This window comes from Benincasa hispida, chromosome 3 (genome assembly GCF_027475165.1).
Source record: "Benincasa hispida cultivar pf3 chromosome 3, pf3_genome.v1.1, whole genome shotgun sequence".
Taxonomy (NCBI): Eukaryota; Viridiplantae; Streptophyta; class Magnoliopsida; order Cucurbitales; family Cucurbitaceae; genus Benincasa; species Benincasa hispida.
The window spans coordinates 23,361,625-23,388,149 of record NC_143480.1 but is presented as its reverse complement, the minus strand read 5'-3'; the positions used below and the strand labels follow the sequence as shown (position 1 = coordinate 23,388,149).

The 26,525-nt window shown below is 34.6% G+C and overlaps 2 protein-coding genes and 1 long non-coding RNA gene across 3 annotated transcripts; 1 reads left to right on the top strand and 2 right to left on the bottom strand.

The window, feature by feature from the left end:
- Positions 1–813: 813 nt before the first annotated feature.
- On the bottom strand, positions 814–2,746 carry LOC120074150 (galactomannan galactosyltransferase 1-like). Its single transcript, XM_039027168.2, has one exon. It carries the CDS (start codon positions 2,332–2,334, stop codon positions 973–975), a length of 1,362 nt encoding a protein of 453 aa, XP_038883096.1. The 5' UTR covers positions 2,335–2,746; the 3' UTR covers positions 814–972.
- Positions 2,747–6,940: 4,194 nt separating this feature from the next.
- LOC120073479 (uncharacterized) lies at positions 6,941–7,402 on the top strand. Its single transcript, XM_039026325.1, has one exon. The coding sequence runs from the start codon at positions 6,941–6,943 to the stop codon at positions 7,400–7,402; it is 462 nt and encodes a 153-aa protein (XP_038882253.1).
- Positions 7,403–12,527: 5,125 nt separating this feature from the next.
- LOC150037140 (uncharacterized) lies at positions 12,528–15,597 on the bottom strand. The gene is made up of 2 exons (XR_016528207.1): positions 15,247–15,597; positions 12,528–12,736 (listed from the first exon to the last, which is right to left on the bottom strand). It is a non-coding gene; the product is annotated as an uncharacterized LOC150037140 (long non-coding RNA).
- Between the last annotated feature and the right edge of the window lie 10,928 nt (positions 15,598–26,525).

The window sequence follows — 26,525 nt, the reverse complement described above, 5'->3', positions numbered from 1 at the left end:
TAAAAAATGGGACAATGATGACAAAGTTTGGTAACTAAGTGAATTTTTACTTTTTAAAATTAACTTTATCTTATCTCAATTTCTTGCAACAATTTTCATCTTCTAAAATAAAAGAGTTGAATTCTTGATTAAATTACAAAATTTTTCAAAAATTGGTTTCGTTTTAAAAATACTGGTAAAAATTACATAACTAAGTAAGAAATTAGAAACGAAATAGACACAAGTGTGAAAGTGAAAGGAGTGAGTTTATAATTTAACTTTAATTTGATGATAACAAATTGATATACAAGTTAGTCAATTAATACAAAGTGAGCTTAAATTCAAAAGATAATTCACATGTGATACCAGTTTAGAGGTTGAGATCTTCCCTATCTCCACTTATTGATGTAATAATAATAATAATACACGTTACCCTTTTTGTCCTATCCTTGAAACAGACAAGTTTAACCATTTGCAAAAGAGTAAAATAACATCTCAATTTGCATTACCCAAGTTAGCAGTTTCTTTATCATATTTTGAAATTGGTTTCCCCCTTTTTCATATGGATGGGTTTTTCAGATGCTTCAAAACAAAAAAGTGTACTCTAAACAATTTTGGTTTGTTTAGTTTTGGGGTGAGAGATTTGCTACAAAACCTACCTTCTGAACGTCAAAGACTTTTATAATCACAAACGGAACGAAAACTACTCTCTTTCTTTAATCCATTTTTCTATACAATTGCATATATAGATGTGCGAATCTAAGATTCCGACACACCATCCCAAAATAACTTCAAAGTTTCATTAAAACCACCAACCAAACACAAAGAAGAACATTTTCCAAAAGCCACTTAATAATTACTATTCCAACAAGATTACACTTTTCTTTTCCCTAAATCTTACACATACCCACTTCAGCTTTCTCTTTAATTTGGCAGATAAATATGACTCCAAATTTGACCCAAAATTACGTACCTCTCCTTTTTCTCTATAATCTAGGCAGGGTAATCATAAGGCAGTTCAGAAACGGAGGGATCCAGTGCATCCGGGTGCACGAAACCATATTTCCTAAGCACTTGATTGTCAGCAAAATTCAAAGCATTGCGCATCCCATCCCAACAAGATCCACCAGAATACATCTGATTATGATCCCCACTGCAAGGCTGACACCCCGTGAAGTGTGTGATAAAAGGCCTTCTCCAACTCCCTTTCCCATTTCCAGCGTCTCTCAAATATTTCTCCCTAAACGCACCGTATTGCTCGCTCACCTTCTCCGCATGCCGCCGCCGCAGCTCCCGTCCTCCTCTCTCCATCTCCGTATACTTCTCGGTGATGTTATCAAATGTACTCACAATCTCCTCCCAATACCCTTCGAAATAATACTCCCCTTCTAAATAAATCTTGTCCGCCCATTTCTCTTTCTCCTTGTACAGTAAATAAACCAGCCCCGTTTGATCGTCTGACTCCGGGAACAGCTTGTCCGGAATCGTCGATTTCAATACTTGTCCCCACTTCTCGTAATTTGGTGTTTGTGGGCCCATGCTGGCCCACACGTCCATGAAGTCCATGGACCATTGGCAGTTTCTGATGAGAAACACGCCGGCGTTCAATCCCGTCCAGCTTTTCCGATCGTATATCAAGTGGGCCCAGCCGTGCACGATAAGGTTGTGGTTTTTGTAACGGTCTAGTGGGAGCTTGAATTCCATGTCGGTGAACAGCGCGTCCGAGTCTACCCACCAGATCCACTCGGCTTCTGGGTGAGCTATCATCGCTGCTCGAACCACCGGGAGTTTCGCCCAGTATGAGAACATTTCCGGCTGGAGCAGAGCGTTGTTGTAGAAAATGTCGTGGCCATGGATACGGCAGTAATCCACTTTATTCTTGAAAAATCTCAGAAGCAAGTGGTCGCCGATGGGGTTCCGACACGGCGTCGGCTGTGAAGCCGTTAGAAGAAGCACCCTCTCAGCGGCTCCGGCGGCGAACGAAGGGTGCTGTTTAAGCCAATGACGGCGTTTCTCGTCCCAATTCTTCATGGGTTTCTGTATGGAGTAGCTGAGTTTGGGGTCATCGTAGAAATTGATGTCCGGTGGGTCGTAGGCCAGAGAGGGGTGGTGATTTTGGGAATTTTGTGAAGAAGAGGGAGAATCAGAAGGAGGGTGAAGGGTGTTGAATTTGGAGTTTGAGGAGTCAAAATTAGTGGCGGAAGGAGTAAGGAAAGAGGAAAGGGTCCAGAGGAGAAGAAAGGCGAGGAATGAGCCGGCGAGGAAGCGGAAAACGTCGGCGAGACAGGCAGAAGCCTTGTGGCGAAGAGTGGGTTTGGCCATGGAAAGTGAGGAGGAGGAGTGAGGAGAAAGCATGGTGAGGGTTTAAAAGTGGGTTTAGGGAAAGAAAATCATGTGAGTGTTGGTTGTTGAGAGTTTACGGGGGGCAAATCCATCGAAATGGGTAGCGGGGGTTGGTTTGAGTAAAAATGGTAAGTTTAACCTCACAGAGGGAAGAAGGAAGGAGAGATTAGAGGAAGGGCGTCGGTTTAAGAACGATGGAAATTTTGGTGAAATGAAATGAAGTGCGTGAAGAGCGTCAGAAGTGGCGCCCCCCTTCTGTCTCTGTTTGTACATGCCTATTTATCACAAGACGACTCTATTTACTCTTCTTTATGCCATAACGATCAACGGGGTTTCCTCTTTTCTTTCTCCCCTTCCATATCCCCAAATTCTCATTTTTCAACTCCCAAAATATTCTTTTTTTTTCCAAGAAAAAATTAAAAGAAACTCATATTAGTCCAACTATCATAATATTTATATTACTAATTATAAAAAAAAAATTGATTTTTTTCCTCTTCAATATGGGGCCTTAATCTCCCTTTTTACGAGATGGAAAAAAATTGTAAAAACTTATTTTCTAATTGCAATTATACTTTTAAATTTATATAAGTATTAAAATTGGACTCTCCAACTTGTATAATTATGGAAATGGTAACGATGATATAAGTTTGAGTATTCAATTTTTATCATTTAAGTTTAATTTTTCAAATTATTATTAGTTTGGAGGGTTCAATCTTATAAGTACTAATTTTGAATACTCGATTTTTATAATCGAGAGTTTAAAGATGTAATTATAATTACTAATATGGATTAGAGGAGGTTTTTGCAATTTTCCTTAAAATATAAAAGCAATTAAAGAAAAGAAGAAAAGTAGAGGAGCGGAGCGGATTTCCCGCTTGCATTTGGGAAGATAGGAAAATGTAGGAAAAACTCCGTTCAAAATCAACCCATAAAACGGTGCAACGTGTTATGTGTGACCCGACTTTTTACTATCCTCGTCCCATCTCTCTCATTTTTCGTTTTGAAACTTTCCTCTTTCTCCACAATATATTTTAATTTAAATAAGAAAATAAAATTTGATCTTAAAGGCTTTGAAAAAAAATGCTAGCTATTAATATATTAGCGGTTAAAATTGCTATAGGTTCCTTTTCGGGTTGAGTTAAAAAATATGTAGTTTTTTAAAAAAATAATAAGAAATATAGGGTGGTTTTGTTAAAAAAAAAAAGATTTAAATAATATAAAAAAAAATGATCTACTGACAAATTTCGAATAGTCACCAATCCAAATCTCTTCACCCATGTTGACTATTTTTATGGAGCTCGTGTAAGACGTCCCACGATTTCTACCTTGCCCAAACCTTTAAGAATCGATTGAAACCTCCAACTATTCATTTTCCTAATATAACTCTTAAGTTGTAATATGAAAAAGATCTAAAATTCAATTATCATTCAATCCTTCTTCTATATATAGTGCCAAATAAATAAATGATTCGTTCATTGACCGTCTCTTTTCTTAATTTAACTATACAAAAAAAAAAAAAAAAACGTTTGTCCTAATTTAACTTATAAAAGGTAAACGTAATAAATAAAAGACCTTAGATTAAATTATTGATCAATTTTACTTTAAAAAAAAAATAAATTCTAAAAACCAAGTGCAACCCTAACCAATCTTCCATTCCTCATCAAGTAACATCACGATTCGACATTCACCACCATCACCACCCGAATGGCCAATCTTCCATTGTTCGCCTTCACCATCTACTCACAATTTTTATTGAATTTAGGGAGCATTTGGCTCACCAATATGAATTGTGTTGGTATAATATACTAATTTAATGTTTGACCCACAACTTTAAATATTGGTGAAGTTGAGTTGGTATATTTTACCAACTCACCCCAACTTACCACAACTCTTATTTCTTCCAATGTTTTTAATGGCTTCATCCATCAGTCACTATTGACGACTATCGATGCCACACTCTAAAAACCAACTCTGACCACATTCATCCGACCAACTCCGACGACCAATTTTGGACTCCGACAACAAACTTCGATGACCACTCCGACAACAAACTTCGATGACCACTCCGACGAATATCACCTTCGATGACCACCTTCGAACAAGCAGCTCCAACAACCAACTCTTGGCTCCTACAACCATCTTCAATGACAGAACTCTGGTAATCAATTCCAATAATACCTTCATGCAACTAACTTTGAGCTTTGACAACCACCACCGACTACAAATTCTGGCAAAAATTATCTTTGATGGTCAACTTCGACGACCACCTTCGCACGACCAAATTCAGGCTTCGAAAACCACCTCTAACGACAAACTTCGGTTACTAACTCCAATACCACCTTCATACAACCAACTTTAGGATCCGATAACCACTTTCAACTACAAACTCCAGCGAAAATCATCTTTGACAATCAACTTTGATAACCACTTTCAACTATTATAAGACTGATGACGGTTAAAATATGTTATACAGTTGTTGATTATATAAATAATAGTATTTTATCTACAATAAGTATAATATTTATACGTTGAAATTTGTAAATTATATTTTTATTTAATTGAATTTACCTATCAAATTAATGTTAATAATATTTGAAAAAATATGTACGTAGTTGAATTGTATGTAACATATAACAACGACAATATATATATATATATATATATATATATATATATATATAATGAATATTTTTTTCTAAAACATTTTCTTATAAGAAATAATGAAAAGTAGAGAATTGTTCTCTGATGATCCTCCAAATTTGGAGGAATTAAAAGTAAAATTATTAAAGAAACGTGGTGGCATTTCATTCGCTAATAGATAATAAGGGAGATTCAATTAAAAAATTTATGACAAAGTAAAAAATACAGAGCAACAATAGGAAGAATAAAAAAAAAGAAGATGACTATGATAAATTCATGGAGAAAAATGAAGCATAAAAAGTTTTTATTTCTCTTTGGTTTCCAATTTTATTTAACCATATTCCTCCAAGAAATATAGTGGGTTAATTGTTGTTCACTACAAAAAAAAAATAATAAACAAAGAAACAAAGAAACAAAAACTTTAAAAAATAGAAAATAAAACAAAAAAATTGCAATCCATATTTTATTCAACACAAAGATGAGTAGAATTATTGAATAAAAATATTTCAAAATAAAAATTGTCATCATAAAAGCATATTATTTAGAGTTAAAAAAACTGCACCAGATACTAAAGACATATGAACTCAACTCTGCACCCCAAACACAGATATATGGTCTCAAATCAAATAACACTGCACTCTAAACACAAACTTACACTACAAGAAAAAAGATATCTATTGATGACCAAAATCGTCAGGTAATCACAAAAGAAAAGCGTCGAAGAAACATCTTCCAACGTCGTATATATTTTCGGCCACATCATCGCGAGCTACCCATTGGGAGATGATCTCCCGATGCCTTGTAGAGAATCGTCAGCAGATATGCCTCTCTCTCAATGCCAACATACGGCGTCGGGGAATAATTAACTCCCAATGTCGTATTAACTACGTCAGGAGTGAGGTCTCTCTATCAACACCTTTGTACAATATTGAAAAATATCTTCTTCTAGCCAACAACTTGATTGCCATTATTGCCAACGCTTGCATCAGGAGATCTAATGCAATTGGGCTGGCTGTTGGTATAACTGCTGACAACATCTTCGAGAGATATACAAACTACCGACGATATTCGTCGGTAATTGCTTTTTTTCGTAATTTAATTTTTGGTTCTAATATTCAATTATGATCAAAACTCTATTAGAGAAAATGTCACATCAGCAACCAAGGAGGAGTCAAGAAGACACATCAGATGAAGGTTGTCATATCACTATGGAGAGTCATGAAGAATTATTCCCTTTAGCACTCTAAATTTTTGTTAGGATTGGTGATAACAAACAAATATTCTTTCTTCATGTATTGGACCATTTGTCCTCATTTCATTAGTTGTTTAGTATATAATTTTTTAATTCTTTGAATCCCTAAAATAAGGAACAATGTATAAATCAGGCATGTTGCCCCTTTTCAATAATATACAGAATACGAAGAGGCAAAACTAATATCATTCTGCCTATCGCTTAGTGAATTTGATTTCATCGTGTACAATGATCAACTAAACGATTGAATACATCATTCATCGTTTAGCACCTAGAGCCCATCATATACAATGAAAGGGTAGACGACAACCTCCATCGTGTAGCACCAGCATCCTATCGTTTAGTACGACAAAGGTAAACGATACTACTATTGCTCAGTCTCCGCGGCTCCATCGCTTAGTACGACAAGGTAGACGATAAGGTAAGCAATATCACTATCCCTTAGTCTCCGAGGCTCCATCACTTAGTAAGACAAAGTAGACAATAAGGTAAGCGATATCACTGTCGCTTAGTTTCCGAGGCTCCATCGCTTAGTACGACAAGGTAAACGATAAGGTAAGCGATACCACTATCGCTTAGTCTCCAAAGCTCCATCGCTTAGTACGATAAGGTAAACGATAAGGTAGTCTTACATCGTTTAACCGCGTGACTTGATCGTACACAACAAAGAGGTAAATGATACCGTTTCCATCTCTTTATATTTTCTAACCTGGTATCAGATCTACCATGGCAAACGCCACTATCATAGAACTCAAAGCGACCACTGAACCGTTGAAGTTCAGTACACCTCCTCTTAATCAACTGCTGAATCAGATAACCAGCATCAAGTTGGAGAGAGGTACTTTTATGTTATGGAAGACGTTATCTCTTCCTATCCTGAAAGGATACAGACTTGAAGGTCATCTATCCCGAACAAAGGTATGTCCTCTTATGTTCATTTTGTCTACTTCATCAGTAGCTAAACCTGGAGAAGTAGACTCTCAAGCCTCAGAAGGAGCTTTGAGCTCCACCTACATGAAGTCCTTGAACCCACAGTATGAAGCTTGGGTTACAGCAAATCAACTTCTATTAGGGTGGTTATACAACTCAATGACTCGTGAAGTTGTTGTACAGCTGATGGGGTACAAGAGCGCTAAGAGTCTATGGGATGCCATACACTTGTTGTTTGGAGTTCAGTCGAGGGCATAAGAAAACTATCTTTGCCAAGTTTTCCAACAGACACACAAAGGTAATAAGTCGATGTCTGAATATTTGAAACTTATGAAGTTTCACTCTAATAATCTGGCTTAGGCTGGGAGCCCAGTATCTACACGTAACCTAGTGTCTCAAGTACTACTTTGACTGAATGAGGAGTACAATCCAGTGGTTGTCGTTATTCAAAGCAAGCCAGAGATATCTTGGTTGGATATGTAATCTGAACTACTGTCATTCGAGAAGATGTTGAAACATCAGAACACTTCAAAGGCCACTACAACATTTGCTCACAATGCCTCTGCCAATGTTGCTTACAATCGAAACAACTCTTCATACAAAGCCTCTAAACAAAGAAACACATAAGGAGGTAACAAACAACAATTTAATAGATCCAGAGGAAACAACAACAGTGGAGGAAACAAAGGAAGAGGTTGAGGCAGAGGAAATAGGCCTAAATGTCAGGTTTGCTCCAAGTATGGACATGCTGTAGATGTGTGCTACTAGAGGTATAACCGAGAGTTTGTCCCAAATTAAAACAATGGTAAAGGAAATGCTCAGACTCAGAGTCAAGGCAACCATGGAGCAAATCCCTCAGCATTTGTCATCTCACAGTAGGGGTGGAAACAGTTCAATTCGGTTTGGTTTGGTGGTCAAACCGAATCAAATCGAATTTTTTAAAATGTGAAACCGAACCATTCAGTTCGGTTCCAAATTCGGTTTTGGCATTTTTTTAAAAAATTCCATGTTATATTCTTTTTAATTAAAAAACGGTTCGGTTCGGTTTGATTTTATATTCTATTTTGTTCTTTAAATTAAAAGTGGTTCAGTTTTAAATTCGGTTTCACTCTTTTTTAAATATATAAATATATATATATATATATATATATTAGTTAAAAACGGTTCGGTTCGATTTCAAATTCGATTTTTGAAAGTGAAATTGAACCGAACCGAATTAATTCGGTTCCAAAATTTCTTCAAACCGGATCGAACTACATTTTTCGGTTTCACTGAGTTTTGGGTTCGGTTTGGTTCGGTTTTTCCAATTTGAATGACCACCCTTACCTCACAGAACCTGAATTTGTTTCTTCAAATCAAATCAGCAGGGGACTTTAATTGGTATGCAGATAGTGGAGCAACCAATCATGTGACAGCATATCCCAACAATATAGCAAACCCCTCTGAGTACACAGGTAATGAACAAATTATAGTAGGGAATAGACAGCAGTTAGATATATCTTCAATAGGAAATGCATATTTAAGTTCCTCTAGTTGCAATCTGAATCTGAAAAACATACTGTGTGTACCAAATATTGCGAAGAATCTGGTTAGCATATCAAAACTGGTTCAAGTTAATGATGTTTCTGTTGAGTTCTATAATGATTGTTGTGTTGTTAAGGACAAATGTTCGAGACAAGTACTGGTGAAAGGAACTCTTAAAGACATACTATATTAGTTAAATGAAGCAGAGGTGATTCTAGTTGATGTAAATATCAAAGAGGCAAACTGTTTTCTCAACCCAATGAACAAAAATAACAATTCTACAACCTTTGTTCTGTCAAAAAGTGGAGCAAACTTAGTAGAATCTAAAGGGTTGTGAATAAGAGACTAGGTCATCCTTCTCTTTGAATTTTGGAGAATATATTGAAAACTTGTAATCTTCCTACTAAGCTGAATGAAGAGATTAAGTTTTGTGAACCTTGCTGTCTTGGTAAAGCCTATTCCCTACCCTTCCCTAATTCTTTGACTTGTTCACAACACAAATTTGATTTAATACACTCAGATGTATGGGGTCTAGCCTCTACAAACTCCACTGAATGATATAGATATTACATATCATTTATATATGATTATAGCAAATATCTCTAGGTCTATCCTCTTAAATAGAAGTCTGATACACTACAGGCCTTTAAACATTTCCTCCAAGTTATTCAAACACAATTTAAAACAAACATAAAAGTACTGCAGTCAGATAATGGTGGTGAATATAACAAATTGCATCAGTTATATAGCTCACAAGGCATTGCCTCTCGATTTTCTTGTCCTTATACATCTCCACAAAATGGAAGAACTGAAAGAAAACATAGACTCCTAGTAGAGATGAGGCTGACTTCGCTAGCACAAGCATCAATGCCTCTTCAGTTTTGGTGGGATGCGTTTCTCAATGCCTATCATCTGATAAATGGTCTTCCCATGCCGGTACTAAAGAACCAGTCACCTATATAACTGATGCAATTTGTTATATTCACAAAACTGATGTAGGTAAACTACTTGATGTCACAAAACTAAGAGTGTTTGGTTGCGCCTGTTTTCCATGTCTTCGAGCATACCAGCCAAATAAGTTTCAGTTTCACTATGATAAATGTGTTTACTTGGGTCTAAGCATGGTTCACAAAGGACATCGATGCCTCAACAAAGATGGTGTAGTATTCATCTCCATGAATGTTATCTTTAATGAATCTGATTTTCCTTTCTCCTATGGCTTTCAGGTACTTGGTCCTTCAACAGACAAAAATATAGTGAATAATGGCCCTCAAGTCCTCTTTCCCGACATAACTCCACTATTGCAAAGTGCCTTCATTCACTCATCACAATATGTTTCAAACCCTTATAATAGTCTCTCACCATCCAACACTTCCATACCAGATGTCAATCCAGCCTCTTCCACCTCTCCTATACCTACTGAACCTATCCTCTTTCCTCAAACATCAGATGCCTTGCCTAGCAACTATCCAGAACATACAGCCACCCAAATTCCCATGACTAGCCCTTCCAATCAGTCACTAGCAACACCTTTCCGCATACCTCACATACAACCCCTGTTCCTAACACCTCTCATCCATTGCAGCCTACTCATCCAACATTTACGAAAGCAGTTGGCATTTTCAAACCAAAAGCTTGGCTAAGCACTACTCAACGTGACTAGTCCTTGGCTGAACCAACGCGAGTGTTTGATACACTTGCTACACTTCAATGGAAGCAAGCTATATACACTGAATTTCAAGCACTCATCAACAACCAGACTTGGCAGTTAGTTCCTCCATTGCCATCCTTTAATGTGTTGGACAAAAAATAGATTTTCAGACTAAAGAAAAATCTGGATGGGTCAATACAGAGATACAAAGCACGTCTAGTAGCCAAAGGGTTTCATCAACATCCTAGAATTGATTTCTTTGAAACGTTCAGCCCGGTGATTAAAGCAATAACAATCAGAGTTGTCTTAAGCATTGCTATCTCCAAAGGATGGGTCCTTCGTCAGCTTGACTTCAACAATGCATTTCTAAATGGCAAACTAATAGAAGATGTCTACATGCATCAGCCACCCGGGTATGTCAACTCTAAGTTCCCTAATCATGTATGTGAATTGAACAAGGCTATATATGGACTAAAACAAGCTCCTCGGGCTTGGAATGCTCTACTCACCACTACTCTAATTAGTTGGGGATTCACCAACTTGAAGGTAGATACGTCGTTGTTTATACTTAACTCAAAAGATTCAACTATATTCCTCCTTGTCTATGTGGATGATGTTATAATTACAGGAAACAACAACCACTTGATCTCTCGATTAGTGGCTACTTTGGATAACATGTTTATTCTCAAAGACCTAGGAAAGCTGAATTACTTCTTAGGTATCCAAGTTCAATATCTGGAGCATGGGTTTATATTGAATCAGTCGAAATATGTTGATGATTTGTTACAATGGATTGGCCTTTCAAATCTGAAATCTGCAGCTTCACCGAGCAACCTAGGCAAATATTTATCTAACAATGATGGAGTTCCTCTCACTGACCCATTTCGGAGCACTCCAGTACCTAACCAACACCCATCCGGACATCACTTACATGGTGAATCACGTCAGTCAATTCCTCAAAGCTCCCACAGATGCTCACTGGCAAGCAACAAAAAGAGTTCTTCGATACATTAGTGGCACCAAGAACTATGGCCTTCTGTTTCAACCCTGTCATTCACTTGAAGTATCAGCTTATTCAGATGCAAATTGAGCAGCAAATATTGATGATAGAAAGTCAGTAGTTGCATACTGTGTATTTGTTGGTGGAAATCTTGTCTCCTAATCCTCAAAGAAGCAAACAGCAGTAGTTCGATCAAGTACTGAGTCAGAGTATCGAGCCCTTGCTCACACGGCCTTAGAAATTGATTGGCTTCAACAACTACTAAGTGAAATCCAGCAGTCCCATTCAGCCAAACCAATAATCAGGAGTCAAAAAGACACGTCAGCTGAAGGTTGCCATGTCACTATGGAAAGCCATGAAGAATTATTCCCTTTAATGTTCCAAATTTCTGTTAAGATTAGTGATAACAAACAAATATTCTTTCTTCATGTATTGGACCATGTGTCCTCATTTTATTTGTTGTTTAGTATATAATTTTTTAATTCTTTGATCCCTAAAATAGGGAACATTGTATAAATCGGGCATGTTGCCCCTTTTCAATAATATACAGAATACGAAGAGGCAAAGCTAATATCACTTTGTCTATCACTTAGTAAATTTGACTTCATCGTGTACAACGATATGCTAAATGATTGAATACATCATTCATTATGTAGTGCCTAGAGTCCATCGTGTACAACGAAAGGGTAGACGACAACCTCCATCGTGTAGCATTAGTGTCCTATCGTATAGTACGACAAAGGTAAACGATACTACTATCGCTTATTCTCCACGGCTCCATCGCTTAGTACGACAAGGTAGACGATAAGGTAAGCGATATCACAATCGCTTAGACTCCGAGGCTCCATCGCTTAGTAAGACAAGGTAGACGATAAGGTAAGCGATATCACTATTGCTTAGTTTCCAAAGCTCCATCACTTAGTACGACGTAGACGATAAGGTAAGCGAGACCACTATCGCTTAGTCTCTAAGGCTCCATCGCTTAGTACGATAAGGTAAACGATAAGGTTAATCTTACATCGTTTAACCGTGTGACTCGATCGTACACAACGAAAAGGTAAACGATACCGTTTCCATCTCTTTATATTTTCTAACTAACTCGAACGTTTGAAACTAAATTTTTTTTGTTAATTTAGTTTGTAGTTTTAATATTTGAAAATAGACCAAAACTCAAACATTTGCAGCATAAGAATATAAATTGCAATTGATTACACACATTGAAGTAGATTAATTAAAGAAGTTCACAAGACCATTAATACATATAAAAGTGTCAGTACATATAAGATATAAATAAAGTCTCAAAATAGTTTCATCGTAATACAGGCATATTTTTAGTGTCAAACATCCGAACTCAATTAAACCTCAACCCAAAAGCATACTCTTTTCCGCTCCTGCATCAACTCGGAAGTATATGCACCTAGAGTAAAGACAATTCAAGATTCAATTAAAAGAATACAAACAAACATTCTCCTACAATCAAAAGAATACAAACAAAGAATACCATAACTATAGGATAGCTGTATATATCTTCAAATACTCCTTTACAATCAAAAGAATACAAACATTAAATCTACCCATTAAAAAGTTTGATGTGCATCAACGTCACTAAGAAGTTTAATGGCGAAAATTTAATACACCCAGTGCACAATGGATTACGTGCTTCAGTCATTAAATCTTCAAATAGATTTGAAGTATCCTCTCATGGACATTAGTAGGTATCTCATTCTCATCATCTTCTTCCCCTACATTTTCTTCGTCAACTGGAACTTGTAGCTCATTTAGAAGATTAAACATCTCATATTCTTCAATTGCATTAGACTATGTAATACTTAATCCATTACCTTGTACCGAATCATTTTGGTGCCTTTCAAATCCTCTAGATAAGGTCATTGGTTCTCCATGATATACCCATTAATTGTAAGATGAGGATATTTCATATGTGAATAAATGGTGTTTCATATCTTCTAATGACTCCCACATTGAATTCATATTTTTTTTGCATGGACACCTTGTTTTTCTGAGTCATTAATGTGGAACTTAACCATATCTAGAAACTGGCTACTCCTTCTCTATACTCAGTCGATACCTTATTTTTAAGTTTAATCCACTTTTTATTCATTCTTAATTAGATATTTTTTAAACCAATGTGAATTCATGACAAGTTATAACTTGTATCATTTACATAAAATGTTAGAGGCAACGATTGATTTAAAAGTTTTGGCCATTCATAGTTTTAGTCCTTAGAAGACTTACACCAAGCAAGTATTTAACATCAAACCTTGATTTAATTTGTAAGGAAAAATATCTCTTTTATGTTCATGATGGATGCATTTGATTTGATGAAAGCCCCAAGCTTGTTTTTCTTTCATTCTTAACAACTTCATTATCATTGTCTCTATATCATTTTGCTTTCACATGTAATAGTTGATAATGGTCCCTTCTATAACAAAGAAAACAGACTATTGAATAAAGACTTGAAATTATGGTTAAAAGGGTTTTAATTTATAGTCCATGTTCTAAAAGACCATTGACACGTGCGTAAGCATTGAATAAGTATTTAAACTTTTGGTCTTCAGTCTTACACATTCAGTGAAAGTCTTAGTTACATTTAACTTCGACACTTAGGCTTAATTTCAACCATAAGAGACTACTGAACCATAAACTTCAAATTATGGTTTAAAATTGTAGTCAGTGTCTTAAAATAATAGTGAGACTTAAGCATCCAACAATTCTCTAACTTTTAAGACTAACACATATAGAGACCAGTTTAACAAAAAGAAAAAGTTAATTTTAGTTTTAGCTTGGGAGATATGGTTTTGCCCAACAAATTAAAATAACTTTGATCCACACAAACCCAACAAACTAAACCTCCCAACAAAAAACAAAAAGCAATCAAAATCCCTCCTATAAAAACAAAGGGGAAAAACAGAGAGTAGGGAAAGATATCTAAAATAGCTTAATCATATGCTATCATTATTGTTTCTGCCCCTTGCGAAGTGTCATCGATGAAGACGAATATTTTCTTGCAAAAGTAAAAACTAATATACAAAATTTTGACACCGAGAAAAGTACAAAGATCGATGAAAATATAAAAAACGACGAAGGTATTTTCCTGCTAAAAAAAAAATTAGAATCACAATAATTCATAGATTCATAGCTCAATAACATGAACAAAAGGAAGGAGGAACATTAGCTATTGACAAAGTCAAAGGGAACTACCATAACTTTTCTGTTTAATTTGGAAAATGAATTGAATGTGTATAATTTTGAGAGTATGTATAAAAAGAAATTAAAAACAAACAACAAATTATAACAGAAAATAGTAAATGCATAAACATTACCAAACTATAATGCATGCCATAATAATTTAATTTTCTTCTTGGCTTTCATTACTTTGATCCATATATGCTTTCTATATATTCCACTTAACCTAATAATAATTATTATTAAAAAAAACAATCTCACCAAAATCTAAAAGTTGAAGAATACAACAGAGAAGAGAATATACTAAAGAAGCATTTCACAATTCACATGCGGCTCTTTATTAATTACCACCACCATAATCAAACATAAAACTCCTTTTCCAACATTATACAGTAGTAAAAGATTCTCTTTTCCAAAACTAAAAATTTCATTTGAAGAGTGCATGAGATTCCTATCAATGGATATAGTCATTTATGCTGACCTAAGATTCTTTTGCATCAATTTTTTGAAAGTTTTCAAGAACCGCACTCATAGATTTTAACTTTTTAAATCAAAGAAGACCTTGAAGGATGCATAAACACCTGATAAGGAAGTGGATTGCACCCAATTTTATTTTTACAGAAACATACAAAAAATCAAAGGAATGAAACAATCATATGCAATCGGAAACAACATGATTAATTACACAAAAAGAGAGGAAATAAGGGATTTGGTACTACTAACCCTTGCAGACTGATCTCTTCACCAAATCCTCTGCGGTCACGAACTTCTCGAATTCTCCCACGAACTCGACGACGCCAAAATACAGTAGCACAAAGAATCCAAAAGCAGACACCGCCACAATGAATCCTCAGTATTCTCGAAGGGTGAGAATTAACGAGAGTGTGTGGGCTTCGCTTTTAATTTTGGGAGCAGGAGGGAGAAAGATTTTGAGAGGAAAATTTTTTTGCAGAGAATCTTCTGGAGAACACTCTCTTCTGCGTTGAATACCAAGGGAGAAGATAAAAACAGGAGAGTAAAAATCAACGCTCTACAAAAACCTCCCACTTACATGAGAATCAATGGGGAGTTATCAAATAATTTCCTCCCAAATAAGTTATTAATTTAAAAATTAATTAATTAAAAAACTAATTTTCAAATTAATTAATTTAGTAAATATGTATAAATATAAAATAACTAATTTACTATATACATCATACATCAAACTATATGTTATATCTAATATAACATATAACTTATAGTTTATATTATATCATATATAATATAACCTATATTTTAATATTCTCTCATTTAACATATAATATTTAATATGAATCACATTCACATAATTAATATTTGAATCATATTCAAATACTTATTTTCTCTCAAATAAAACTTTATATTATAATACCTCATTTACATTATGTTAATTAAATCATATATAATTAATTCTCTATATTAATTTCAACTATTCAAATTAGTCCAAAATTAATTTGATTCTCATTAATCCCAATTGAGCTACCGAGAGGACCTTATGGACCTATAGATTGAAGCTCCAATGGTACTTGATTAATTAATTAATTAAAGTCTTTAATTGAATTAATCAACTTCCATTAACCATTGGTCACTTCATTAAAGATCGGCAGCTGCACTCGTCGCACTATAGATATATTCTTGTGTTCATTCGATATAACCAATCAACGACGCATTGACCCTTCATAAATTGCTCCTAAGTACAGCTGGGTCAAAATTACCATTTTGCCTCTATAATTACATCTAACTCCCTGAGTACCACTTATCACTCTAATGAACAATGAGTTATAGTCCAACTAAAATTGAACCCTTCTCGAGCCAGAAGAGGGTGTGGCGTCACATTGTTCAAGCCTCGGAATCAGCTCTTAAGGGAATATTTCTCTACTTACTCTACCTATAGAGAATGAGTGGATTTATTTTTATATAGTTGCGTCTTCAGCTCCCCAATTAGACGAATTACCAAAATGGTAGGCATATTGAGTCAACGAAATCAGTCACTCTCACCCATGCAAATCAAAGGACCTCCTTCATAGGCAAGAGTTTACAACTCACTCAGGATTCAGGTCAAGTCACCTATGATCATCCTGGTGAAATGTAAGTCTCTTCTAGTAATGGTGTCATATTGAAAGACTATTCATTTCGTGGTTCGGTCTCATACAAACTCTTTGTATAGAATATCCCCACTCACATGTCTCCACATGAATGATCAAGATCAGGATCAGATCATTTGTAGCACTTTACAACAATTGTAACAACTAGGTCGTATTAGTAGTGTCATCAGGAAAAGGCACCAAACCTTATCCATCTACTACAAATCATTTATGTTATCACTTAAATATGATCCACCTGTATGTCTACACATAAATGTTTAAGTTACAAAAAATAACCTTGGATCTTAGTTTATTGATTTTATGGGTTAATGCAACTAAATATCAAATAAAATACTCTTATTTTATTTGATAAATAAAAATTTTGTACATTACAATTACAAATTATAAGACCACAAGATTTAGGGCATCAACCCCAAAAATCTTTCACTTATCCTAAAGCTAGTGAGTTGTACATCATAAAAATCAAACTATTACAACAGTATACAAAACAAGAAATTAGAGCATGCAATATGCACCCAGTATAAAATCTTCCACTTGCCTTAGACTAGATGCGGCTTGTCTTATAGACCCAAACTCTCCAAGTGATCCTCAAACACCTTAGCCATAAGGACCTTTGTAAATGGATCAGTAACGTTGTACGTCGAAGTTATTTGCATGACGATCATGTCCTCTCGATGCACAATCTCCCATATCAGGTGATACTTGCGCTCAATATACTTTCCATGCTTGTGGCTTCTAGGTTCCCAGGAATTACCCATAACACCACTATTATCACAATAAAGGGTGATAGGCTTTGACATGTCTGGAACAACTTAAAGATCAGTCAAGAATTTCCTAAGCCCAACAGCCTCTTTGGTAGCTTCACAAGCCACTACATATTCTGCCTCCATGGTGGGGTCAGCAATACACCCCAACTTAGTGCTTCTCCAAACTACAGAACCTACATTAAGATTGATCCTGAAGTGGATTTTCTAGAATCCTTATCAATCTTAAAATCAGAGTCAATGTATCTTGTAAATATCAAATCCTTAGACTCATAATCGAACATGTAGTCCTTCATTTTATGAAGATACTTGAGGATGGATTTAATGGCAATCCAATGATCTAATCCTGGATTAGACTTATATCTACTGACTATCCCTACTACATAGCAGATGTCAAGTCTAGTACATAACATCGCATACATTAGACTGCCAACAATAGATGCATAGAGGATCCGTCTCATCTTTTCAACTTCATGAGGTGTCTTGGGACATTGTTCCTTAGACAAAGAAACTTTGTACCTGAAAGGTAGTAAACCTCGTGTGGAGTTCTGTATCGAATACTTGACAAACATCTTGTAAATGTATGATGCCTGAGATAAGGCCAACAATTTTTTCTCTCTATCCCTAGAGATCTGAACACCCAAAATAAATTGTGCCTTTCCCAAATATTTTATTTGGGATTGGGCCATTAGCCATTGTTTTATCTTAGTCAGTAGACCTATACCATTTCTAATGAGTAGGATATCATCTACGTTAACACTAAAAAAGCTACTAAACTATTGATGATTTTCTTGTAAACACAAGGTTCATCAACATTTTGATCAAAGCTATAAGATTTTATCGCAATATTAAACCTTATATTCCAAGATCAAAAAACTTGTTTCAATCCATAAATAGATCAATTAAGCTTACAGACCTTTTGCTCTTGATCTTGGGTTATGAATCCCTCTGGTTGTCGCATATAGACGGTTTTCTCAAGATTGTCATTCAAAAGACAGTCTTGATGTCCATTTTCCAAATCTCATAGTCATAATATGCAGCAATGGATAGGAGTATTTGGATAGACTTCAACATGGCAACAGGTGAAAAAGTCATAGTCAACTCCCTCAACCTGGGTAAAACCCTTTACCAAAAATCTAGCCTTGAAGGTTTGCATCTTACCATCAACACCATTTTTTTCTCTTGTAGATCTATTTGCAACCTATAGATTTTACCCCATCAAGTAAATCTACACGATCCTAGACCGATTTGAAGTACATAGACTCCATCTCGAGATCCATAGCTTTGATCCATTCATCTTTATCTACATCCTTCATTGCCTTCTTATAGGACAATGGATCCTCAATATCATCATCAGATACGACGATTAAGGTTTCAGTTAAATCCATATAACGAATAGGCGGGTTCGTAACTCTTCCAATACGTCGAGGCTCCCTCAATGGTTGAGGTGGATGTGATCTACTAAATGAACCAACATCAACAACTTTTGTTGATGTATTTGGCTTTTCAACAACTCTTGTTGAAGGTTCAGTACTTTCGTTAAAAAGCTCATTCAATACTATCTTACTACGCCTAATATGGTCTTTTTCTAAAAATTTAGCATTTGTAGACACAAACGCCTTATTATCTTTAGGATCATATAAGTAACCATCTCTCATTCCTTTGGGGTAGCTACAAATAAACACAAATTTGAACAAGGTTCCAATTTTTTAGGATTAGCCTCAAGCACATGTGCTGGACAACCCCAGATCCTAAAATGGCATAAATTACCTTTACGGCCATTCCATAATTCCAAAGGTGTTTCATAAACATTCTTAGATAGAACAAAGTTCAAAATATAGGTTGCAATTTGTACTGCATAACCCCATAATGAATCAGGTAAATGAGTGTAACTCATCATAGACCGAACTATGTCCAACAAGATTCGATTTCTCCTTTCTGATACACCATTTAACTAAGGTGTACCAGGTGCCAAGAGTTAGGATACAATTCCATGTTCAATCAAATAGTTTAGGAATTTGAAATCCATATACTCTCTACCTCGATCAGATCGAAGTGTTTTAATTGTTTTACCTAATGCATTTTACACTTTAGCCTCGTACTCCTTGAACTTTTCAATGGCTTCAGACTTATTGCATTAAGTAAACATACTCATACCTTGAATATTCATCAGTAAAGGTGATGAAATATTCAAACCCTCCTCTTGCCTTAAAATTCATAGGACAACAGACTTATTGCATTAAGTAAACATACTCATACCTTGAATATTCATCAGTAAAGGTGATGAAATATTCAAACCCTCCTCTTGCCTTAAAATTCATAGGACAACAGAGATCCGAATGTACAAGTTTCAAGGGTTCTTTGGCTCTGTGACCTTTTCCAGTAAAAAGTATCTTAGTCATTTTGCCTTCAAGGCATGACTCATATACTGGTAGAGTATTTTCTTTTAATTCACTTAGAATTTCATTCTTAACCAATCTCTAAATCATATTGAGATTTATGTGACCTAATCTTCGGTGCCAAAGTTGGACATTTTCTTTAGGAGAAATTTTGTGTCTTTTGTTTTGAGTTACCGCAGTCCTAAACAATTCAGTATTTAGTAGGGCCTTAGATGCTAACGACCTTATCACATAAAAATTATCTTTCAACTTTGCAGAACAAATCTCAAAACCATTTTTTAAATGAAACTTTATTTACAATAAAATTAACAGTGTATTGTTGTTCTAATAAGCACTTTTTAGAAAGCAATTTCCTTTTTTAAATCATGAACAACATATACATTTTCTAGTAAAATATAAGATTTTTGTAAACAAAGTCGGAGCCCTTCTACTACCTTAGCCGAGATGACGTGCCCATTTCTAACCTACATCATCATCTCATCAGTCTTCAGCTGCCACCAGAAACTAATTCCTTGAAACGAAGAATAAACATAGTTAATGACGCATAAATCAATTGTCCAAGCAGAATCTATTGGTGTTGATGCCTAAATCTTGTAATGTTCTGTAGTTTATAATTGTATTGTACAAACATTTTATTTATTTAATGAACTATGAGATGTTTTATTTGACATTTAGTATAATTAAACCCATAAACCAATGAACTAACATCCAAGCTTATATTCTGTAGCTTAAACATGTATGTAGAGACATATAAGTGGATCATGTTTAAGTTGAAGGGAAACTCAACATGAGGAGTTTCTTGAGCGGAAGCAGATCTTCTAAATTCCATTGTGATTGAACGCATACATTTACAGTCATACATAATGGATTATGCATCAGAAACTAAATTACAGTGTCGAGTTGAGTATGACACTACCAAAAATTATTTCAATAAACATTAATATATATTTGTTTGATAACCAAATTGTTGGTTTATAGAAACATGTAGCGGAAGAAAACAGAATCATTAAGCATTCTAATTCCTCAATTTTGACATCAAATTAAGCTTGTTCATGAGGTATCAAGAGGGTTTCATTAAATACCTTTGAAGATCCTCTTCTTTAACGAAATACAATTGCAATCTTCTCCAATTCAGGTCGTGGACCACCACTAGAGCTTTCCTACTATTCTCTAGAAGTCTTAGATTGAGTTGTGGGACTTAAAACTCAGCAATTCAACTTTCAAAAACTTAGGGAAATTAGAGGATAGGTTTTCTGGTTTTTCAGCTTGTTGGAGAATAACTTCTTCAACTTTCAAAAACTCAGCAATTCAGCAATTGCATCGGCTTTTCCATCAAATCAAGAGTGGTTTTATTACATGACTCTTATGCAAACTGATCACTTGAAGTAATTTCAGCTACTCCTCAAATTTGGTGGTGGAATTATGTGTAAGAAAGTGACTAACCTTTTTCCTTGAAAGTGGAAAAATCCCACATTGGGATTTTTCTCCATTTTTAATTTCCCTTTTGATTTTGAAATTGATTTTCAAAATCAAAACTTTTTCCAATTTTAATTCTTTAATTTAAATTGAAATTTTATTAATTTTACAAAATTAATTCAATAATCATTTTTCTAATAAAATTAACAATTAATAATTAATTAAACAATTAATTAATCTATTAATTAAACAATTAGTTAATCTATTAATTTAATATCAAATATTAAATTAATTTGTCACCAATTCCATTACCGTGAATCCCTATTCATGAAATTAATATTTAAATCATATTTATATATTAATCGCTTCTCTAATTACATTTAATTCTATAATTAAACGTGTAATTATATCACATATGATTACTAATTCCCTTAATTTGAATTTAAATGTTTCAAATCAACTTATCACGGTATTCTAAGGCTAATTCTATTTGTGAGCTAGTAAAGAGACCTAATGTAACTACAGATCATAGGCTCCAACGATCCGAGATTAATTGGCTAAACTCTTTAGCCTAAATTAACCCTCATTCCTTAACTACCGGGTCACTCCACTAAAATCTAGTAGTTGCACTCCCCTCACTGTAGATATATTGTGTCTACTCGATATAACCATAATTAGTAAGTTAACCCTTCACAGGTTATTCAAAATAACGGTTGGGTCAAAAGGTTGTTTTACCTTCGAGATTACATCTTATTCCTTAAGTCCCACTGATTCTCTAATGAACAATTGGTTTGTGATCCGATCATTAAACTGAGTCCCTCTCGGGTTAATGACAGGGTAGGGCCCCTTTTTCAAGACCTGAAATCAGCACTTAAGGAAACAACCTCTCTACTATCTCTAAAAGCGGGTAGAAGTGAATTCCCTCTTGCACCCTATGTCCCCAGCTATCTACCCGGTCTTACCCCTGAAATGAAAGACTTATTGAGTCGGCGCTATTGAGCCAATCCTTACCCATAAAAATCTAAAGATAATACTAAATAAACAGGAGTTCATAGTTAGCTCAGGATTAAGGTAGAGTTACCTAGGTCATCATTTTGAAATAGTCGGTCTTAAACAGTAAACAACATTATAAAGAGTGATTTATTTCTTGGTCTGATCTTATGCAAACTCATTGTATAGGACACCCCCACTCCTCATATTGCCACGTGAACAAATCAAGTGAAGGAACTCTATGAGGAGAGAACCTTGAGCGGAAGCAAGATCGTCCCAAATCCATTTTTCATTGAATGTAAATTTTACAGTAAATCAAGAAAAAGATATGCATTTACATAAATTATAGCATGCATTAATAAAGGAAAACTTAGGGTTTCAGAAACTCTTACCTTTGAAGATTGTTCTTCAAGAATCCCTCGAATAAGTCACGAACGGATCTCCTTCTCTAAAAGGGACACTACCAAAATGAAGCCTCCTATATTCTCCTTAGGGATTGAGAATGACAGGAGATGTGGGCTCTGCCTTAGGGTTTTGGAAGAGGGAAAGAGATGGAGAGGAGGAGAGGAAGGAGAAGAACTTTCTTCTTTTTTTCGTTTTTTTCAAAGAGATCTATTCTCTCAGTTGTTTCATGGAGGAAGATGAATCTACAACATCCCATTCTCTGACCCCTCTCATCATGTATTTCGCTGAGAGAAATTAGGGAGAGTTACCTCCCTTTAATTAATTAATATTAATTTAATAAAATTAAATTAATAATAATTATACATATAATAACAACCTTAGTATATGTATATAAAATATATGTTATATCCCATATAATACATAATCTATAGTTACATATTGTATCAAATGCAATATAACATATAGATGTATTTTCTCTCAACCGTACATGATATTTAATATAAATCACATTTATAGTAAACTCACATAGATGAATCTCATTCATATAATTGATATTTGGATCATATCCAAATATTTAATTCCTCTCAACTTATTTAAAGTATTTAATATAAATCATATTTATATTAAATTTAATTACATGAATCTCATTCATATAATTAGTATTTGAATCATATTCAAATTCCTCTCATATTATCTTATATTATGATGTATCAAATACATTATATTAATTATATCACATATATAATTAATTTAATTAACTATATCATATATAATTAATTTCCTTAATTTAATTAATTTGAACACTTCAAATTAATTCAAAAATAATTCTCAATTCAATCCTTGTTGAGCTACAGAGGGGATCTTATGGACCTGTAGATTGAAGCTCCAACGGTACTTGGATAATTAATTAAACTCTATAATTAAATTACCTAACATCCGTTAATTGCCGGTCATTTCACTATAGACTGACAGTTGCACTCTTCGCACTACAGATAAATTTCTATGCCCATTGGATATAACCAATCAACAACGTAATGGCCCTTCACAAATTGCTCGTAAGTATAGCTGGGCCAAAATTATCGTTCTCCCCCTGTAGTTACATCTAAGTTCTTAAGTACCACTGATCCCTCTAATAACCAATAAGTCATAGTCTATCTATGACCAAGTCTCTCTCGGGCCAGGAGAGGGTGTGGCCACTTTGTTCAAGCCCCGGAATCAGTCATTAAGGGAGTAATTTATTTACTTGCCCCTGCATCAGGGAATGAGTGAATTCCGTCTCGTGTAGCTCTGTTCCCAGCTCCCCAATCAGACAAATCCCAAAAACGGTAGGCTTATTGAGTTGGCAATCTAGCCACTTTCACCCATACAAATCAAAGGACCGTCTTCATGAGCAGAAATTCACAACTCATTCCGGATTCAGGTCATGTCACCTATGTTCATCCTAGTGAAATGTAAGTCTCTATTATTAATGGCATTATATAAAGAGACTAATCATTTTTTGGTCTGGTCTTCTACAAACTCTTTGTATAAGGTACCTCCGCTCACATGTCTCTACATAAATGATTAGGATCATATCATTTGTAGCACTTTACAACACTTATAACACCTACAAAGCGGGTTGTAACCATAGTGTCACTAGGATAAGGTATCCAGCCTTATCCATCTACTATAGACCGTTTAGATTATTATTTAAACAAGATCCACTTGTATGTCTCTACATACTTGTTTAAATTACATAAAATAGCCTAGAATCTTAGTTTATTGGATTGAGTATATGCTTATAAAATAACTTATTTTATTAATAACAATATGTTTATATAAAGTTTACAAACTACGAGATTACAAGAAGAATTAGGACATCAATCCCAACATCAGGATCAATACGTTTGTAGCACTTTACAACTCCTTGTAACAACTACAGAGTGAGTCGTATCCAATAGTGTTACCAGAATAAGGCACCCAACCTTATTTGTATATTATAGATCATTTTGACTATTTACTCAAACCTGATCCACTCTTATGTTTCCATATAAAGTTCAAGTATTCATGTAATAGTCATGGATCTTTTAGTTTATTGGATTTATTTCTAAAACGAAATAAGCAATTCATATATTCAATAACAACTTTATCAATTTACAGAATTAGTTTATTGTTTATAAACCACGAGTTTTAGGACATAAAACCCAACACAAATCTAATATATAATACATATTATATTTAATATATAATATATACTAAACTGTATGTTATATCAAATATAACATATATCATATAGTTTAATATTGCATCAAATACAATATAACTTATAGTTTTCATTCTCTCATTAATGCACGATATTTAATATAAATCTCATTTATATCAAATTTAATTATATGAATCCAATTCACATAATTAATATTTGAATCATATTCAAATATTTATTCCTCTCGAATAAACTTTATATTATAATGTATTAAATATATTATAGCAATTATATCATATGCATTAAATTAAATTAATTATATCACATATAATTAATTGCCTCAATTAATTTGAAGAATTCAAATTAATCCAAAATTGATTCTCATTTAATTTCTATTGAGCTACATAGGGAACCTCATGGATCTGTAGCTTGAAGCTCCAATACTTACATAATTAATTAAAGTCCTTTAATTATATTATTCAACATCCATTAACTATCAGACACTCCATGAAAGACCGACAACTGCACTCTTCACAGTACAGATATATTTCTATGTCCATTGGATATAATCAGTCAATAGTATGATGACCCTTCACAAATTGCTCATAAGTATTGCTTTGCCTCCTGTAGTTACATCTAACTTCTTAAGTACCACTGATTCCTCTAATGAATAATAAATCATAGTCCAACTATGACCAAACCTCTATCAAGCCAAGAGAGACTGTGGTGTCACATTGTTTAAGTCCCGGAAGCAGCCTAAAGGGAGCAATTTATCTACTTACCCCGACCTCGGGGAAGGAGTGAACTTCGTCTTGTGTAGCTGTGTTCCCATCTCTCCAATCAGACGAATCCCCAAAATGGTAGGTTTGTTGAGTCGGCGATTTGGTCATTCTCACTCATACAAATCAAAGAATCGCCCATATAGGCAAGAGTTCTCACTCAAGATTCAGCTCATATCACCTATAGTCATTCTGGTGAAATGTAAGTCTCAATTATGAACGGTGTTATATAATAAGACTAGTCATTTCATGGTTCAATCTTATACAAACTCCTTTATATAGAATACTCCCACTCACATGTCTCCACATGAATGATCGGGATCAGCTCATTTGTAGCACTTTACAACAATTATAACATCTACAAAGTGGGTCGTGCTTGTAGTGTCACTAAGATAAGATATCTAGTCTTATCCATCTACTACAGACCATTTAAGTTATCACTTAAACATGATCCACATGTTTATCTCTACATACATGTTTATGCTACAGATGATAATCTTGGATGTTAGTTTATTGATTTGTGGGTTTAATGCTACTAAATGTCAAATAAAACATCTCATATTTTATTAAATAAATAAAATATTTGTACAATACAATTACAAACTACAGGACCTTACGAAATTTAGGGCATCAACCCCAACACTGTAGAGCCGTGGCACTATGAACTTCAACGAACGCGCGGTGCATCTTAGCAACGCGGCGCTGTCCCGAGCGCCAAAGTGCCACCGACCTACTATAAATGAAATTTAGGTCGTTTTTATAAAGGAAAATGTCGTTTTTCCATTTTCTTCACCTGTAATCTCCAACTCTCGGCTGTAAATGTTAGTTTATCCCATTTTTGGTTAAGATTGAACTTGAAGAACTTGATTTTGAAGATGACCAATGGATAGAGCTAAGAACTTAGCTTGGGTCTTTTGGTTTATTTCCATTCCTTTAGAATTTTT

Excerpts from the sequence above, each read along its gene's own strand:
- LOC120073479 (XM_039026325.1), top strand. The coding sequence starts at position 6,941 with ATGGCAAACGCCACTATCATAGAACTCAAAGCGACCACTGAACCGTTG.
- LOC120074150 (XM_039027168.2), bottom strand. The coding sequence starts at position 2,334 with ATGCTTTCTCCTCACTCCTCCTCCTCACTTTCCATGGCCAAACCCACT.